This window comes from Ovis aries, chromosome 8 (assembly GCF_016772045.2).
Source record: "Ovis aries strain OAR_USU_Benz2616 breed Rambouillet chromosome 8, ARS-UI_Ramb_v3.0, whole genome shotgun sequence".
In the NCBI taxonomy this organism is placed as follows: domain Eukaryota; kingdom Metazoa; phylum Chordata; class Mammalia; order Artiodactyla; family Bovidae; genus Ovis; species Ovis aries.
Window position 1 is genome coordinate 60,494,355 of NC_056061.1, and position 19,173 is coordinate 60,513,527.

At 39.8% G+C, this 19,173-nt stretch overlaps 1 protein-coding gene across 5 annotated transcripts in view; it reads left to right on the plus strand.

Annotated features, from left to right (window-relative positions):
• Positions 1-379: 379 nt before the first annotated feature.
• The window catches only part of MYB (MYB proto-oncogene, transcription factor), a 34,825-nt gene continuing 16,031 nt past the window's right edge, over positions 380-19,173 (plus strand). For 3 of the 5 annotated variants that reach the window (XR_006060632.2, XM_004011359.6, XM_012182944.5), the window contains exons 1-13: positions 380-496; positions 4,874-4,991; positions 6,699-6,770; positions 8,269-8,361; positions 8,603-8,823; positions 10,502-10,736; positions 11,963-12,043; positions 12,486-12,590; positions 13,886-14,140; positions 15,054-15,416; positions 16,889-17,031; positions 18,045-18,159; positions 18,250-18,375. Coding sequence is in view for 4 of the 5 variants with exons in the window: in XM_004011359.6 (XP_004011408.3) it covers positions 474-496; positions 4,874-4,991; positions 6,699-6,770; positions 8,269-8,361; positions 8,603-8,823; positions 10,502-10,736; positions 11,963-12,043; positions 12,486-12,590; positions 13,886-14,140; positions 15,054-15,416; positions 16,889-17,031; positions 18,045-18,159; positions 18,250-18,375 (1,950 nt within the window). In the remaining variant the exon portion in view is untranslated. Of the gene's footprint in view, positions 497-2,110; positions 2,262-4,873; positions 4,992-6,698; positions 6,771-8,268; positions 8,362-8,602; positions 8,824-10,501; positions 10,737-11,962; positions 12,044-12,485; positions 12,591-13,885; positions 14,141-15,053; positions 15,417-16,888; positions 17,032-18,044; positions 18,160-18,249; positions 18,376-19,173 lie in introns of those variants that run through there. The other 2 variants (XM_042253501.2, XM_004011358.6) reach the window with 2 other exon arrangements.

The following is a 19,173-nucleotide window of genomic DNA, read 5'->3' on the forward strand; positions in this document are numbered from 1 at the left end:
GCCGCCGCGGCCCCCGGTCGCCCCTCCCTGGCCTCGGGCTCTCCGCCCGCGCGCCGCCCCGGCCTCGCAGCGCGCCAGGAGCCGCACCGCGGCGCGAGAGTCGGAGGGGAGCCGCGGCCCCGCGGGCCAGGCAGCCCGGAGGGCGGCAGCCAAGGCGACCGCGGAGGCGGCGGACAGGGCGCGTGCGCACTGCAGGGGCGCCAGATTTGGCGGGAGGGGGAGTGTCCAAAGCTCTTTGTTTGATGGCATCTCTGTTTACAGAGTTTACACTTTAATATCAACCTGTTTCCTCCTCCTCCTTCTCCTCCTCCTCCGCGACCTCCTCCTCCTCCTCCTCCTCTTTCTCCTGAGAAACTTCGCCCCGGCGGTGCGGAGCGCCACTGCGCAGCCGGGGAGGGACGCAGGCGGGCAGCGGGAGGCGCAGCCCCGTGCGGTTCCCGCGGCTCCCAGCGGAGCCCGGCGCCCGCCGCGCCATGGCCCGGAGACCCCGGCACAGGTAACGAAGATCCCCGGTGGGCGGCCGTGGGCAGGGGCGCGCTGGGCTCCAGGAGCTTGGGGAGCAGGTGGGAATTCGTTCCCGGATCTTCTGCGGGGCTGTCATACTGCGAGGACCCGGAGCCGCTGCCTCGGCAAGCAGAAGCCACTCGAGGGACGGATGAATGGAAGAGTCGGTGCTGGAAATCTATTAGGACGTTGGAAAGCACGCCCTGCGGCTCATTTTGCAAGTTCCACAGGGTACCTTCTCTCTAGGGGGGAAAATAGCAGCACGCTCCAGTCGGGGGCAGAGCGGTGCCCACCAGCCCCGGGGAGCCCACTACGTTCCTGGCTTGATGCCGCGGGTGTCGGCGAGCGAGTTGCGGCGTAATTGCTGGATGCATTGCGATATGTTTGGACTTGGAAGTGCAGAGCGTGTGGCTGATACAGGGGAAATGCCGAATTGTTTAGTAGCTGCAGGTAGCTCATTTAAATTTCATTCATTCTTTATGGAGGCGAAGAAGAGTGTCAGCTGACAGGCTGCTGGAAAGAAGCTTGTAGGGGAGGAAAGGATCTCTACCTTTGCAGATGGTTTTAAGCTCTGGTTTTGAAGGTTCGAATCCATATTCTCTGGGAGGCTTTTATTTCTAGAGCAAACACTACATCCACCCCCACGCGCCCGCGCCGCACATGTCAAGTGCACTTGGGGAGGCTCGCGCGGTGTCGGGAGTGAAGTGCTGTTACATTTTGGCGGATCGGAGGGAAACAGGGAGAGGAGAGGGGAGAGACTGGTCCGAACTGTCACTTGCTGGAGCTCCTGCTTCGACCAGTCTGTGGACTTCCCGGACTGGACGCGGCGGCGCTCCCTGCCAGTAGCCGGGTGCGGGGGCTCGCTCGGCCGCCGCCACGGTTGCAGCTCAACGGAAGGGGACGGAGGCGGGCAGCACCCAACGCCGCTGCCGCGCAACAGGGACGCAATCCCCGCGGGCGCTTCCCGTGTGCAGGAGGCCCCGGCGCGGCGCGCGCACGTGGACGCAGCCAAGGTCGGCGCTCCTCCCGGCGCCCTGCTCGCGCAGCCTTCGGTCGCCCTGGACGGAGAAGGGGACGCGGGGACAGACCTTGGCCGAGACGTGCTGGTGAAAAAAAGTCCCTGGAGGCAAAGCAAACCCACGCTTTTTTCCTCGGGTTGTTTGATTTTCTTTTACTTATTCGTTTTTGCATCGGAGGTCGCCTATCCTCTCGCAGAGCTAGGAAGTTGCAAAGAGCGTGGGTGTGGGCCCTGCAGCAGCACCCTCGGCCGGGCCTGGCCGGGCCGGGGAGCGGCGCCCAGGCAAGACCAGGTGGTGGAGAAAAAAAGGGAGACGACTTGGGGGTGCCGCTGGTTTCCTCTGCCTCTCCCGGGTCCAGGCGCGCGGGGCGAGGGTGTTGCCTCTTGAGTGGTTTCACCTTCGCCTTTGGGACTTAACTGTATAGCAGCCGGGGTCATCTTTTTTTTTTTTTTTTTTTTTTTTCGGGAGCAGAAACTAGGAGGAAGAGGAGGAGGAGAAGGAGGGAGCTGGGAAGCGGTGCTGGGAGGAGGCGCGGGGCAGGTTCCGCGCGCCGAGATCTTGACCGTCCCCGCGGGGCGGGGCCGCGCAGGTTCCCGGCGGCTCCCAGGTAGCGGCGAGGGGAGGTGGCCAGGACGGGCGGGAGCCTTGAACCTGCCTCAGGGGGAAGAGAAACCCGGCTGTGGGCTCGAAGCCGTTTCTTGCAAGGCGAGCATCGACTCGGCAGGGATTATTAACCAGGTCAGCGAAATGAGTCTGAACCCTTTTTCTAGAATCACAGTAGCGGCCACAAGGCACTTCCTCCCGCTCCCCTCCCTTTTTCCCAACCCCCAACACTTCTTTTCTTTTTCGTTTCTTTGCACGGTTTGTTTCCTTGACAGAATGTAACATTCATAGTCGTACTCTTGTAACCACACCAGGTCTAGCAGGTGGGGAGCCTGGTGCATCAAGCTTGAAATCAGCCTTTGAAAGTCTTCTGACTGTTGGGTCTGAGATCTTGTCAGAGCAGATAAAGGAAAAGTTATTTCAGGTCCTTAGTAGAAATTAATCATCCTACTTAGACGACCGGGTCCGTTCAGAGCGAGGAAATCGCATGCAAAGCTCAAAGGCAAGACCCGTGCCTCGCGTGCTAATGGACCCTGGAACTGACAGTGTGCCCAGCCCTGGGCTAGTAGCCCTGCTTGCCTCTTCAATGGCCTCTTCAGGACCTGCGGAAGTCACACACCCAGGTTTCCCCCAAGACTTTGCTTGTGCACATCTCTGATTTTGCACGTTTCTGCTTAATTTTTAGACTCAACGAAAGATCTGGAATTATCCTTTATTCGCATGGAAAGTACCGTAGAAGTAGAATCCAAGCCCTTCTGTATAGGCGAGGAACTGAGGTCGTGAGAGAGAGGAAGTGATTTGTCCAAGTCACGCAGCTAGGTTGAGGCAGAACTAGGACTGGCACCTTTACCTCCAGAAGCCTAGTCCTTAGTGTCTATGCTCTCTCACCTGATGTAGGCTGCCCTCTATGGGCGGCCGAATTTGTTGCTTATTCCTGAGTGTTCAGCTGTTGCCAAGACAGTGGTGTCGGATTACTGGTTTGGAACTTGTAGTTCTCAGTTCTGAAAACCTGATCTCCAGATCCAGCGAGACCCCCAAGGTTAAATTCAGCTGAAGCTATGACTCCACTTGCAGATGACTCAGGCTTTCTTAGTATCCCGGATATTTCACAAGGGTGCCACTTCATCTGGGGGGCTTTCCAAGGAGTTCTCTATGAACCTTTCAAAATTCCTGGGATTATAATAACATTTTTTCCACCTTATGATGCTTGTGTTTTTTATTAAAGGAAAGCTACTATAATTATTAATCAGAAATTGTTTAGAGCCCTTTGTTGATAGTGTGAAACGGGATCAGGCTCTTCTTTAAAAGGATAGCCCTAAATGAAAGATAGTTATAGATTATATAGTTCAGTGGTCTTTTTTTGTGTGTGTGATGACATTTTCAATTTGGATCACATCCTGCTTGTCACCATGAATCCTGGACCTTCACGTTGTTTTCCAAAATAATAGTTTTAAATTATAAGAACCTCAAATTCAGGATTTGGGGGAAATAATTTTGCTGGTTTGTAAGGGATGGGTAATACATACTTGTAAGTTGCTTCTGGAAGACCAGATAAGAATATACATTATATTTTTTAGAATAATGATTTGCATTATGATATTGCTTTATATAATTATTTTTATTGTTCTTAATTTGATGGAATTCTCAATATTGCAATGATAAATTTTTAGTAACTCTTTAAAGATAGTATAATTTTTCCTTGTAACTTAAGTTTTATAAGTAAAATAATAACTAAAAGTAAACTGGCTGTAAAATGACTCATATCTATTTTAGGGATACATTCATCATTATATGATTAATAAATATTGAGTATAGAGTTAGTTCAGAAGACATCAAAATTTATAGTTTTGGTCAAGTAGGTAAAAGAAAAAGTTCTTTTGAAAACAGTAATGAGTTCCTTTTAAACTCATCTGGGGAAATCCCTCAGTTTTGAATTAGGTGCATTTTAAGATCTTTCAAATACCATTCAGTCTGAGGTAGAAAAAAACATGAGTAAGTAAGATTCTGACTATCATGTGCCCTAAATTATTCACTTGGTTACTCAGGAAACAGGATTGTAAACATGGCCACAGGTTGGATCAACCTGGTCTGGAGTCTAACTGTTTGATATAAATGTTATTTGCAATGCAGTTTGATCACTTGATCACTTATCCTTTCTCAGGTTTTTAAGTCCTTTCCTCTTAGATTCTCTTAATCTTCTAATCTTTAAGAGATGACTATAATTGTATTGTTGGGTGTATTACTTCTTGAATTTTTTCCTCCTAATAAAACACCAGTCCCATTAAGATAACACAATTGAGTTGTTTATTGTATTTGGGAAATATTATTTAAACAATGTGACGTATGCCAAAGATTTTGAGTGTACTTATATAAAGGATGTGGGCTCTCATTCTTTTTATTGTCTTTAACATTAAGTTTTAAACCTAAACCTTCATTGGTTGGAAGGTTGCCAATTGTGTCATTTGTCACTGGTCTAACATTAACAGCAGGTTTAAACATGCAGCGCAATAGAAAGTGCCAGGTCCTTTGCTGTATCTGTGGATACCAATAACAGCAAAACTCGTTTACAATCCCAGAGCAACAAAGTGCCAAAAACACTCTTGTTGTGCAACTTTTCAAAGGTTTATCTTTGTAACCTTGGAAAAGATTGTTGAGGAGTTTTGGTGTAGGTTTTGGTGTAAGTTTTGCTTGGTGTAGTTTGGGTCCTCTTGTTTCAGTAGATATCTGCCCACTTTTTATTTCTGCAGCATCTACAGTAGTGATGAGGATGATGAAGACATTGAGATGTGTGACCACGATTATGATGGATTGCTTCCCAAGTCCGGAAAGCGTCACTTGGGGAAAACTAGGTGGACGAGGGAAGAGGTAACTAATTATGTAATCAAAACGTGGGGGAAAAACATGGAGTGGTTCCATTTGTGAAAAACAAAATTTCAGCTAAACTACAGGTGTTCAAACTTATTAGCAGGCTCTCTGGTTTCTTACCCTAGCCTGCCTGTGCAGTGTGCTTACCCCTTACCACCCCGCTATATGGACACCGTACCATCCTTTTTCAAACTTTTTGCAGTTGTTCGAATGTTCTTGTCTTCTCACTTTATCTGTTTTTCCCTCTGCCTATTCTGTTCTTGTCATTTTACTCCACAACTACTTCTTCGTCACTTGTGAGACGTTGCTTCTGTGACACCGTCCCTGGTTTCCCTAGACATGTTGGATGTATCCTCCAACCACTGGGTGCACATTCGTATTTATTGTTGCTGTAACATATATGCCTCTCCCTGCAGACTGTGAGTCTGCTGAGGGCAGGGCTAAATATCTGTTCATTCATGTGTTCCTGAACCCAGTATTGATTGCCACAAAGTGGAATAATAATAAATGTTCCCTGAACCAATGAATAAATTGCTATTTCCAAAAACAAAACAAAAGAATAAAGCAACACCCATATAACTTGTTGTAACAGGTTCATTTAACATTCTTGGCATATAATGTTACCCAGAGAAATATACCTGGGTGTCTGTTCTGAAAGTGTTAGTCACTCAGTCTGTTCTGAGAGCATTCAGAAATGGATGGAGATGTGTCTGCTTTTCACCTCTCTTTTTCTGCAAGCTTATCAAAAGCTGGATCTTTGCAGGAATGGGAAAATGCTTAGGGGGCAAAATTATTAATGTAAGAGAAAAGTTGCTTTTTTCTTTCAAGTCCTCAAAATTTGCAACTGATTGTAGAGGATTTCATGTTAGAATAAATTATATTGACTCTTCTTCAGTTTCATTCTGCCCTCCTTTACTTAAACCAGACCTCTCATTGACAGGCAGGCAGGATTTCCAATGAGGTCCATGGGAAATGTATATTTTACCTGTGGAACTTGTGCACACGGATTATTCTTAGAGATTCAGAAGTTCTGATGGTAACCCTGGTTTCCTAATTCCTGTGTCTGTGTTATACCATGGGGGTCACATCATGTGTGAAAGTTACCTTGGCAGCAACATGAGGATTCTCTTTTGCTTGAATATGTTTAGGAAAACACTTGTGAACTGAAAGATACCATCCTGATGTTTAGTGTCTTCTGTGTTCTAATCAATTTGGTCTCATTTAAATTGTGAATATATTGATACAAAAACTAAATGATTTTCTTATATCATACCTTCAAGTTTAATTAAGAAAAGTGATCCTCCACTTTTTTAAATGAAGATATTAAACTTAGTAAATATTAGACTAGAACTTGAGCTGTTTCTTATTGAGATCCTATCTAATGCCATAGTTCAATATCTATTAAATCAAACAGTGGAGTTCATATTTTTCCCATGGAGTAGAAGTTTTAAAAGTCACCAAGTGTTAAACATTAAATGTATCAGACATTATGCTAAATGTTTTGCATAATTAACTCATATAATTCTCAAATAATCTTGTTGACAGACGCTATGATTCCCATTGTACAGATGACAATATTAAGGCCCAGAAAAGCTAAATGATGTACCCAAGGTTATATAAATCATCAGTAGTTGAGTCAAGATTCAAACTCTGGTCTGAGTTTACAGTAAATGACTAATATCCTAGGATTACCTTTAAATATCTTAGGATGAAAAACTAAAGAAGCTGGTGGAACAGAATGGAACAGATGACTGGAAAGTTATCGCTAATTATCTCCCGGTAAGTTAGTAATTTTTTCTTTCTGTAAAAGGAAATCTTCTCCCAAAGATTTAAATAAGATATCCTAGGAGATGATATTAAAACATTACACATGTGCTTATGTGTAAGAAGTAAGGGAGAAATGCCTATCCATAACTTATATTTCTATTGTAATGCATGTAATTAAATTTCTAAAGATATTATTAATGGATTTTTTATAGCATATCTTAAATGCTTCCTTCTTACTTTATCTTTTCATTTTTAGGATAATATAACTTAGCAATTTGATAATTTGTTGTATGGTAGATGACTAAACTCATATTTCCCCCAAGTCTGCTTTTCTTCAATTTCATATCTTTTCAATAGCCATAATTTTGGTATCCTGATTTAAAATTTTGGAGCTCCTTTAGACTTACCCGGCCCCCGCACCCTGTCCGCTACACAAAGCCAGGATTAAGGAATCTGGGAAGCCTTTGTTCATTCTCCTCACTGTTTTACATGTTTGGCCCCTTTCCTTCTTCCCTGGACAACTGCATTGCCTGCTTGTAGCTTTTCACTTTCTCACATGTCCCAGACACCATTGGTAGATGGAGCTTCATAAAATGCAGCTTTACCTTGCTTTCCAAAACGAGCAACAGTGACTTCAAGTCTCACACATTAAGTAAACTGCCTAGACCTGACACATGGAGGCTCTTCCATATGCCTCAACTTAATAGCCATAGTTCTGTTTCCTACTTCCTCTCTGTAAGCAGGTTTGGTTGAATTCATTTCTGCTTTCCCTTCTGAGAACTTGTGTCCCTGGTGATGCCACCTCTTAAAATGTTCCATCCATCCTTCACAGTCTATGCCAAGACCTTTTCCAGACTATTTCTAAGGAAACATAATTTCTCCTTCTCAGGAGGAGACACTCCTTTTTTCCACCCCTATATCATTTTGCTGTGGTCTCTTCTTGCCTGTGAATCAAATTTCACCTTCTTAGTTAACTATATGTTCGTCTTTTACTACTTACATGATTATAAGCTCTTATAAAATAGGGCCCCCTTTTTTTTTTCATCTTTGTTTTTTCTGCAATATTAACACTTTGGTCCTAAATTGAAGCACATCTCTTAGCCTGAATGAGAATCAAACTTATGTCATTTAGAGTGGTCCAACATCAACATAAAGGTCCAACATCAATATGAAATCTCTAGGAAGTCTTAATTCATGTGGGTACTTGCAAAGCAACACACTGAGATTAAGGTTACGTTAAATTGACAGCCAAGTATGCTGTGTGACGATCCTTTCGATCACATAGCGGAACTATTTCCCTCAGGATGGAGAACTTCTAATTTTAGATACAACTTTGATGTATTCTTTTGTATGTTCTTTAGCTATAAGTAATGGGCTTTCCAAACATGCCCTAAAATGTTTGTGAATGTTGTCATGGTATATTGCCCCTGTGTGATTTATATGACAACAGTATTCATGTGCTTCACATCATGTCTTATGTGACAGTGCATGCTTCATCTTATTTGCCTAGAATCGAACAGATGTGCAGTGCCAGCACCGATGGCAGAAAGTACTAAACCCTGAGCTCATCAAGGGTCCTTGGACCAAAGAGGAAGATCAGAGAGTAAGTTCTTTATTCGTTGGTGTGTGAATCACAATTACGAATAGCCCCCAACATTGTTGAATGTTTCCCAGCTTGAAGAAACAGGTAAAGTGTGCAAATAGGAAGTTGAGGTCTCCATTCCCATATTTCCCATGAATGAAAGAAGCTTTTTAGAAATTTTCTAAAGATAACATGAAGAATGATTACGCTGACTCATTACATAACATTAAAACATAGGTTATTTTTGTGTGTTTATCTGAAGGTGATAGAGCTTGTACAGAAATACGGTCCGAAACGTTGGTCTGTTATTGCCAAGCACTTAAAGGGGAGAATTGGAAAACAATGTAGGGAGAGGTGGCATAACCACTTGAATCCAGAAGTTAAGAAAACCTCCTGGACAGAAGAGGAAGACAGAATTATTTACCAGGCACACAAGAGACTGGGGAACAGATGGGCAGAAATCGCAAAGCTACTGCCTGGACGGTAATAATATGTCAAAAAATATATTGATTGGGAAGAATGAGGGAACGGGTATGGAACATTCTGTTTTAAAATGTATGGTGAGTGAATTATGTTTTATTGATGGTGTATGTTTCATTAGATAAACCAGATCCATAGCTTTTAAAACTGGAAGAGACTTTAGAGGTTATCTGGTTCAGGACTTCCAGAATCCACCCGATGGTGAGCTTGAGCTAACTTTCCTCAGCTTCAATTGCCCCATTTCCAAAATGGATTATAACCTACTTTTCAGGGCCAATGTTAGTACCAAATAAAATATATCAGAGCACTCTGTAAACTTCAAAACTCTAAACACGTAGAAGAAAACCGAGGGTTAATAGTTTGGTCTGAGTTCATACAGCTAGTTGTGACCAGAAGGAGTTCAGGTACCATTTTCCTGATACTATGTTCATTTCATTATACCACTTGGCTTAATTTTTTTCTTTTGAATAAAGAAAGGCTGTATCTCTAGAATTATCATACTGCTTTCAGGTTTTCAAATAATGTTGTTGTTATGCTTTCTTTTTCATGAACAAGGTATGAAAATGACCTCATTTTGAGGGATATCTTTGGAAGCTCATTTTTGTCCCACTTTCCCCATTTAAACAGTTTATAACAGATGTTTAATTGGGGAGATACTATTTATTATAAATCTTCATAAAAATATCGTAAGATAGGAAATATTTTAAATAATTTTTATAAAAATTCTTTTATTCTTCAGCTTCATGACCCAAAGTGGAGAAAGGGTCGTTTCAAAGAAGGCCATGCCTCTGATGGTCTATTCGGTATTCTCTTGTGATGTTCTGAAGCATTTCCTCTCTCCTGGTCCAGTATAAGCTCAGAGAATTCAAGAGGTTGATAAAGGGAGGCCTTTTCTCCCATATGGTCTGAGAGGATATGTTGTTGATTCTTTTAAAGTTTTAAGGGGCGATTGAACTTCCTCTTTCTTTAGCATGCATTCCCCCACCCCCACAGAAATAGTAAAAGAGAGGCTTAAAACGGTTTTGTTCTTTTTTTTTTTTTTGAATTGAGAAACTGTTTTCCTGAGAATTGAAAAACTTTAGTAAAAATGCTTTGCAGTTTAAAAATATATTGGGAGTTAGCCTCTTTCCTTTCTGGATGCCATTTTACATTTTCATCTCTGCCCGCTTTGGAACAATTTCAGGTGGCTTCTGAAATGTGGAAGGATTTTTTACTCAAAATCTCTAACTAGTACTGTTCTAGATAAAGAGTGGACATTGAGGCAGCAGCAACATCATTATTGCTCACCCAACTTTAGTGAGTGCCTATTGTGATGTGTATGTAGGTCCACAACTCACAGGAGTAATTTTCTAGAACAACCAGGACTTTAAGTTGTATTAGAGTCTTTTACCACAGTCAGAATAAACATGAAGGGTATTGTATTGAAAATACACTTAACAAGGAAACAAATGTCTAAAAGATTTCAAAATTTGTATAAAACTGTATAATTTCCATATTACATAATTTAGAGACTAGTTAATTGGGGTAGCATGCTTTTAAGGAGGTAGGGAAAACAGAAGCAAAAAACACTAGTACTGGACCAAAAGAAAGGTCTCTGTTAGAAACAGTTTTCTGTCAATTAACTGTAATCTGAGTTGAAATTGTTGTTTGTAAAATGAATATGTGATATATTTCTGTGCAGAACTGATAATGCTATCAAGAACCACTGGAATTCTACAATGCGTCGTAAGGTTGAGCAGGAAGGTTATCTGCAGGAGTCTTCTAAAGCCAGCCAGCCACCAGTGACCACAAGCTTTCAGAAGAACAGCCATTTGATGGGCTTTACGCATGCTCCACCTTCAGCTCAACTCCCTCCAACTGGCCAACCCTCAGTTAACAGTGACTATCCCTATTACCACATTTCTGAAGCACAAAACGTAAGCTGTTCCTGAGCGTTCAGTTTAATGAGAGAGATGGTTATTTTATTACTAGTTCCAGGTAATAATGATAATTTCTAGTGAATACTTAGTTTTCACAAACATGATCATGATCAACTGAGAAGGGTAGGTGTTGTTATCCCTAATATGAATCCAGAAATGAGGATGTTAAGTGATTTGTCCAGGGTTACACAGCTCATAGAGATTGTCCAGACTAGAATCCAGGTTGTTTGGTTTTAACTTGCTGCTCCAAATCTAATTGGAAGTTAGCTTTTGAATGTAAATTTACTTAACAAGGTATTGCTGAAGAAGAATGAGGGCGTGGAGGTGCAGTTGTACCTAGTACTTTTCTCTGCCAAAAGAAAAAGTGAGTGTAATATTACATTTACAGGGGAAATAGTTTGACACTGAAATTTAACAGATGATTGTAAGTTCAGCTCTGGTAGTGATCTAGCTGAAAGGTCTTAATTTATTCATTCATTCAGTAAGTGTTTACCTTCTTACTGAGAATCAAGAGCAGTTTCATGACTGACATCTGATGTTTTTTATCCTCCTTTGAATCAGTGTGATTCTTTCTTCATTTCTTGATATTTATATTTATGGAAAGAAATTTTCATAATGGGTAAGAAAATAATAAAGAGAAAAAAGTCAAGACTGCAAGACTTGAATCTTAAAATTAACAATAATAAATGGTGAAATTTATCCAAGAATTCAGAGCTCATAAGCAAATTCTATGCAAAACATATTCCCAAGCAGTTTGTACTTTCTCTGTCTATTCGTAAATTTGACTGCAGACTTTCCTGAAAAGTCTCAGATGAATGAACTATCCTAAGAGCTGCTGTACTCTTTTCTAAAAAACTCATAATAATTCACAGAGAAATATTTTTATTTATAAACAGCTAGTGCCAGCTGTTTTTGGCATCAAAACTTCTTTCATACACTCATGAATGTATTTCAGATTATATTTTTATTTCTAGTTTTCTCTAAGGAATACTTCCTGTCATAATTGATGAGCATTAAAAATTTTTTTCACTATGTTGCTTTAATATTATTAAATGTTTGGCTAAAATTTCAAATTAGAATTGGATTTCATTTTGCTTTGTGAATTTTATCAGAAAAGTGCTTTTTTTTCTTAGTCTTAGAGTGAAACTTGAGGAAGCCAGCAAGTCCCCTGAAGCATGTGTAACCATGAATGACTCGGCCTTTGTTTTGCATTTTTGATGTAGGTCTCCAGTCACGTCCCATATCCTGTAGCATTACATGTAAATATAGTCAATGTCCCTCAGCCAGCTGCTGCAGCTATTCAGGTAAGCCCACTGTAAGATCATTTCATAAAGAAGCTCATTAGCTGCTCAAGGCACAGCTCTGGTTCTTTCATCCAAACACTTATTTCCACCTGATCCACTGAAGTTAAAAAAAATGGGGGACAGTGAAAAAATGGGCGGAGCTCTGGCCAGCAGTCTACACTTCCGGATTGAATTAGCATGGGAATCTCTGGTTCTCTGATGTTGAAAGTTGAAACAACCCCTCTGTCAGCATCTCCTTGAGCCTCATGTTTCACATCCCTCCCTTATGTCTGGGATAGCATTCACAGAGATTTCTATAGTGGCCAGATTCGGTTGGCGTTGGTTCCATGCCAGGGTTCTCTGGGTTCTGTGTGGTCCCTTGTGAACCACAGGCCATGACCATTGTGTTTACAGCTACCAACCAGGCCTTTGTGTTTTTTTCTTGCTTAACTTTTCATTTCAGAGACACTATAATGATGAAGACCCTGAGAAAGAAAAGCGAATAAAGGAGTTAGAGTTGCTTCTAATGTCAACTGAGAATGAACTCAAAGGACAGCAGGCACTTCCAGTAAGCTGTCACTGCATGCTTGATCCGAGCAGTGGATAATGGCTTGACCCCAGTGTTCTTCTATATCTTTTCCTTTATCTTCTAACTATCACACTAATCAAGACTCCATATATCTACTAACAATGTTTAAACACTAGAGGTTGCTTGTAATAAAATGCAATCGGTATCACAATGTGTGTTGACTAACTTGGAAGTCGTCCTTTTGTGTTGCCGTAGAACCTCAATATACATTTGTGAGTCTCTTCCTCAATTTTTTTTTTCTTCAGAAGAACTATAATCAGTTTAGTGAGTAGCAGAGAAAAAACTGAAAATTTGCAATTTTTTTTTACAAAGCTGTGTGTCTGGTGCCTATTCATTGAATTTTTTTCTATTACTTAAGCTAGATTTTCATATTTATCATTTCAAACATAATTTGATGTATGCCCAGTATATCCATGTAAAATATATATATATATAAAATCTCTCCATAAATAAGTGACCCTCTTTTGTTTGCATGCACAAAAGCCGTGTGGACCATTATTGAATTTTGACATCTTTTCTAGTGACTGGACGACAAACTGGGAAAGCGGCTTGTACTTTGTAACATATGTAGTTAACCAACAAAGAGAATAAAAGATACAATACCCAGTAGGTATCCTCAGGAGTAGATTTCTTTTTGGTTAAATAATAAAATGATTATGTGCCTTTGATGGTTCGACCACTTTTTAACTTTGTTAGTGTTTTGCAATTTCTCCTGTTGCGTGGTCATGCCGAAAGGAGACTTCTGTTAATTTGCTCTTCTGCTTTTGTAACCACGTTGATTTGGCAGCTCTTTACTGCATCAGTGCAGTCTGTAGCATTAAAAAGGAATAAAAGACACAAGAATATACACAGATAAAAGAAACTCTAACTTTTGAATCTTCCAGCCCTTATGTAGGTTAGGGTGAGAATAATAGCCCACTTAATTCACAACAGACATTTATGGTCCTTTTGGAAATTATGTTCAAGTAGATCTTTAAGACATTCCATGTGAGAGTTGTTCCTTGTAAGAGAGTTCCTCTGTTTATAATTTTAACAAAATGATGACAATGGAGGTCATCCATAGATGACAGGCTATATACCACTACTAAAAAGTGGGGTCTTGCATTGATGAAAGGAAACATCTTGACAACTGTTTCATAGGCGCAAGTTCTGGATGATGCAATGGCTTTTATCTTTCCTCTAACAGCATCTGATACCTTATGCAACTTCATTGCTAAGTTCCTTCTCCCTTTCTTCTTCCTGCTCTTTCTTTATTCCCCCACCCCCCTCCTTAGACACAGAACCACACATGCAGCTACCCCGGGTGGCACAGCACCACCATTGCCGACCACACCAGACCTCATGGAGACAGTGCACCTGTTTCCTGTTTGGAAGAGCACCACTCCACTCCATCTCTGCCTGCGGATCCCGGCTCCCTTCCTGAAGAAAGTGCCTCTCCTGCCAGGTGCATGATCGTCCACCAAGGCACCATCCTGGACAATGTTAAGAACATCTTAGAATTTGCAGAAACACTTCAATTTATAGATACTGTAAGTAGAATTTTTAAGGCAAGTTAATGTTTTGGGAAGAGGAATTAGGAAACCCACTTCTCAAATCGTGGCCATTTTCTGTAGTGAATATTGTGTTATTAGCATATAGTAATATAAACGTATAAGTGTGACTTTACTTTTCATGTGTATCTTCAATATCTGATTTCTTAGGCTACCCACATAAAAGGTAGCTTTTCACACATTTCCTTCAAAATGCATATTTATAAAAACAGTAAAGTCAATGACCTTTAAGTAGAGCTTGGGCTATAGGAGTATTTGGATTATTTTAAACTTTTTTTTTTAACTTTGTTTATTCCTTTGTGTTTTCCCAGAACTGTGCTTTGCTTTTGGATAGCTCATTAAGAATTATATTAAGAAATACTTAGAACTTAAAGCAATCTTCCAATGTATTTGCAGTGGTAATAAGTTCATTGGTGGTACATGGCTTTCTCTACAAACATTGATTATTGATTACTGGTCCCAACTAGTTCACTGACACAAACCATCTCCGGTGAAACAAACTTGAATTCAGCATCAGAAAAGCTGACAATTCATTTCCTTTGTTTCCCAGTTGATTAAAAAGTATTTATTGCATCCCCATCAGACAGAGGATGAACATTGCCAAGATGTGCCACCCAAGAGGCGTTCTTTTTGCTTTGAACTGCATGCAAATGATAGAGTACTGGGAACTTCCTGCAGTGCCCAGGAGGGCCAGCCTCGAGGCAGCATGGGAGACACCCCATGCCCTGTGCCAGAACAACTGTTTCAATCTCCAGGCTGTTTCACAGGAAGTCTAGCAAGGGGGCCAGGTGTTCTCTTTGCATTCAGCATCTTTCTCAGTGCTGTGTTACAGGTGATGGCACACACCATGTACACGCTGTCTCAAAGTTCTGTGCCTCCCACATTGTTTCAGGATGCTTCATCATGGGGTGATCTCAGCAGTTTTGAATTGTTTGAAGAAGCAGATTTTTCACCTAGCCAACACGATGCAGGCAAAGCCCTCCAGCTTCAGCAGAGAGAGGGCAGTGTGACTAGACCTGCAGGAGAGCCTAGCACGAGGGCGAACAGACGCAAGTTGAGTGAGGGTTCACTTGACCTGCCCAAGCCCTTCCCTCCTGCAAGGCCCAGCACAATTCCACGGGTCATCCTTCGAAAAAAGCGGGGCCAGGCCAGCTCCGTAGCCACTGGACACTCTAGTTCCTTGATACTTGCTGACGTCAGCAGTTCAACTCCCAAGCGTTCCCCTGTCAAAAGCCTACCATTCTCCCCCTCACAGGTAGAGCACAATTTCTGCACAGCTGTTACTAATTTTCAACAGACACCTGAGCCTTAATAATCTAGAAACTAATCCTTTGGAACAAATGACTAATTACTGTTGTCTTCACTGATTTTGTTCCATTTGTTGCCTCTAGCTATTGCTAAGTCATACTGCCTCCGAGAGTTTAGGCTGTCTGTAGACTTGACTGATGATTTTGTCATAATTCTCTCTCTGACTTTCTGGTGATCTGAAGGATGGTTAGTTGCATGGGATGTGCATTTACTTCCTTCCACACTGGAGTTTAACATTTCTATTTCTTCCTTGTCTCCCATCCCTTCCCTCCCTTTGAAAACTTTAACTGATTTTCTGTCTCTTTGTTCACTTATTATTACATGATTCACTGACCCAGGGGAGGAGGGGACCAAATGTTTAGATAACTTTGAAGTGCAACTAAGCAATTTAAAGGTTCCAATCCATCTTTAAGTGAAAAAATTTTGGAAGAAAATGAGGAACAAATGCTTAAGAAAAATAACGTACATTTTAATTTCACTTTCTCAACATTGGCTCTTCTGAGTCATGCCATAATATTTTATTAGCACATTTTTTTTTTTGCCAATGAATGTTCTTATTTCATATAGATTTTTAAGGCATAGAAATTATAATTCTTATCAAAGATTGTGTTTTTTAATGTAAACATTTGAAGTTAATTTGGCACTTTAAAACATTTTTCCAGTTATGTCTGTTGAGTCTGTTTTAAGAACAACTCTAAGTGTGAGCAAATGATATGCCCACTAAAAACCAATCTTATTTTTCATTTGTATTTTCCAAATTCTGTTCTGGAGTATGTTAGTTCTGTAAGACTTTAATGATACTCCAGAAAAATACCTAAATATACAGGTATATAGGTTTGGGAAACACTGAATTGAACAAAATTAAGGCAGTTTCTTTACTGCAGGATCTCTCAAAGTTTTAAATACACTAATGTGCATTATGAATTTCCAAGAGATTGCAGTATGTTTTCCTAATTTGTTTTACCTTGAAACCATTTGAGGAACACCTATTACTTTCCTAGAACATCAGTGTTTTGAGAGATACAGGTTATTACTCAAGAATTTTTCACATAATGTCAATTTTATACAGTGATGTTTCCTAGATGACTAAAGAGAAAAAAAAGTATGAAAAACAATTATTACTTTCCAAAAGAAGTCACTTGAACACTTTTAACATTAATAAAATGTGCATCTCATTCTCTTTAGTGACAGGTGTCATTTATTGAGAATGTTTTCTTAGGATTTTGCAAGTTTTTTTTGGAAATCATATTCCAAATCTTGGGTGCTAAATTGAAATAAAACACTATGTGCTTGTTAACATCATTGTTTCATATAGTGGGTCAGTAAAACATACCTATTTGTTAACATCGATTTTTAAATTGGGCTGAGTAAAGAATCACTGTTTAACTTAAGTATTTTTTTCTTTCTTCTCGTATTTAGTTCTTAAATACTTCCAATAACCATGAAAACTTAGACTTGGAAATGCCTTCTTTAACTTCCACCCCACTAAATGGTCACAAATTGACTGTTACAACTCCATTTCATAGAGACCAGACTGTGAAAATTCAAAAGGAAAATACTATGTAAGTCCTTGTTTCAAGAAAAAGATTATTTATTTTATTTACTTATAGTTAATTAATAGAAAATAGTCCCCAAGTGTTTGATCTACTTATATGTGTATAATTTTACTGATCCACTTCTATGTACATAATCATGTGTATTTCCACATTGAATATGTCTGTCCTGGACGTGTTAGAGCTACCTAGAGGTGGAAGCGGGGGAGAATAAACTATCTTTTGTAGTTCACAGTTTCCTATATATCTAGAGGAAGGTTTAATATAACTTTTCCAGTTTTTCTGTTTGTTCAGTAAGTCTTTTTCATTGAAAACAAGATTTTCAACATCCTTTCTGCTCTAATTATAAACTTTGGAATAAGAATAAGTATGGTTCTTTACTTAGTTTATATTTTTAAATCTTATTTTTTCTTTCTGAAATTTATCTATCGAATGGACCTGTTTTGCCATCCCCAGGAAAAGTATATGATTAAAAGCCAAGGAATGATTAAGCCGTTGTTTATATTCAATAAAGGCTTAACCAATTCAAAAAAAAAATGCCAGAGAACATCAATATGAATTGTAATAAACCTTTTAAAAATGCAATTCTGTTATTTCTGATACCATAAATATATTTTAGAAACAGTTTTTAAAACCTTTTAGTTTTCAGAGGTTAGCATGTTTTCTGTTGTAGATAGATAAAAGATAATGAATAGATAAAGTTGATTTGTAAGTGACATCAGATCTTCATAATGCTTATGTTCATTTTAAAGGCTTAGAGTCACTACATGTATTTTCAGAATGATTAAAGAAAGATGAGAAATATTTTAATGCTCTTAGTTTTGGGGTATGATAGTTTGAAATATTTGGAAATACATGATAGACATATTATCTTTTCCTTAATAATACATATATGATCCATCAGCATACTCTATATCAATGAGTTTATTGTATTTAGTAGAAGAAATTACATTTAATAGGTAGAGAAACATAAAGGACATATGATCTTTCATATTGAACCAATTCTTGTTTTCTTTTTAAAGCTTCAGAACTCCAGCTATCAAAAGGTCAATTCTAGAAAGCTCTCCAAGAACTCCTACACCATTCAAACATGCACTCACAGCTCAAGAAATTAAATATGGTCCCCTGAAGATGCTAGTAAGTTCTAGTAAATTTCTTGGGTTTAGTTGGTTTATTAATACAGATAGAAAATTTCCTCTGATGCAATGTACCCAATCTTTCCTTCAGCCTCAGACACCATCTCATCTAGTAGAAGACCTACAGGATGTGATCAAACAGGAATCTGATGAATCTGGGATTGTTGCTGAGTTTCAAGAAAACGGACAGCCTTTACTGAAGAAGATTAAACAAGAGGTAAACATGGGATCCTTTGAAAAGAACAATGCTGCTGCCTTTGTTCCTTGTGAGCAGCTTGATGTGTCTGGCGTGGGCACTGTGTAACACCATGTTTCATACAATATTTTCATATAAGATGCTGTTAAGAGGTACTGCCAGGCTTGGCAGCACATGCATGCCACCTTGTAATTGGGAAGCCAAGCCACTTCTATTTCCTTCCTGTTTGAACAGAGAAGATGCTAGAAAGTATAGAGGAAAGAGAAGGAAGCAGCTTTGTATGGTACTTTTTAAAATCACTGATATAAAGATGGATAGATGACTGACTGATACATAGATGTTTAATTGTTGGATATCATGGAGAATTGAAACTAATAAAATAATGGTTTCTTTAATTCATAGTGTAAAAGAAAGGGAATCTAACTTGCCAAGTTCAAAGTTTTAGCTTGATGTCAAGAAGCATTTCCAGCAGGTTAGATACCAGGCCTTTTGAATTTATTTTCATATAAGGATAAGAGGTTGAGAGATTGGCTAGAGATTGACTTTTTCTTCAGCTTTACTGAGATATAATTGACAAATAAAATTATAAGACATTTAAAGTGTACAATGTGATTTTTTTTTCAATGTGATATTTTGATATACATGTACTTTGTGAAAGGATTCTCCCCCATTGAGTTAATTAACATATCTATTACCTCACATATTTACCTTTTTTCCAGTGATAACATTTAAGTTCTACTCTCTTAGCAAATTTCAAGTATACAATATTGTATTATCAGCTATGCTCACCACGTTACCCATTAGATCCTCAGACTTTAT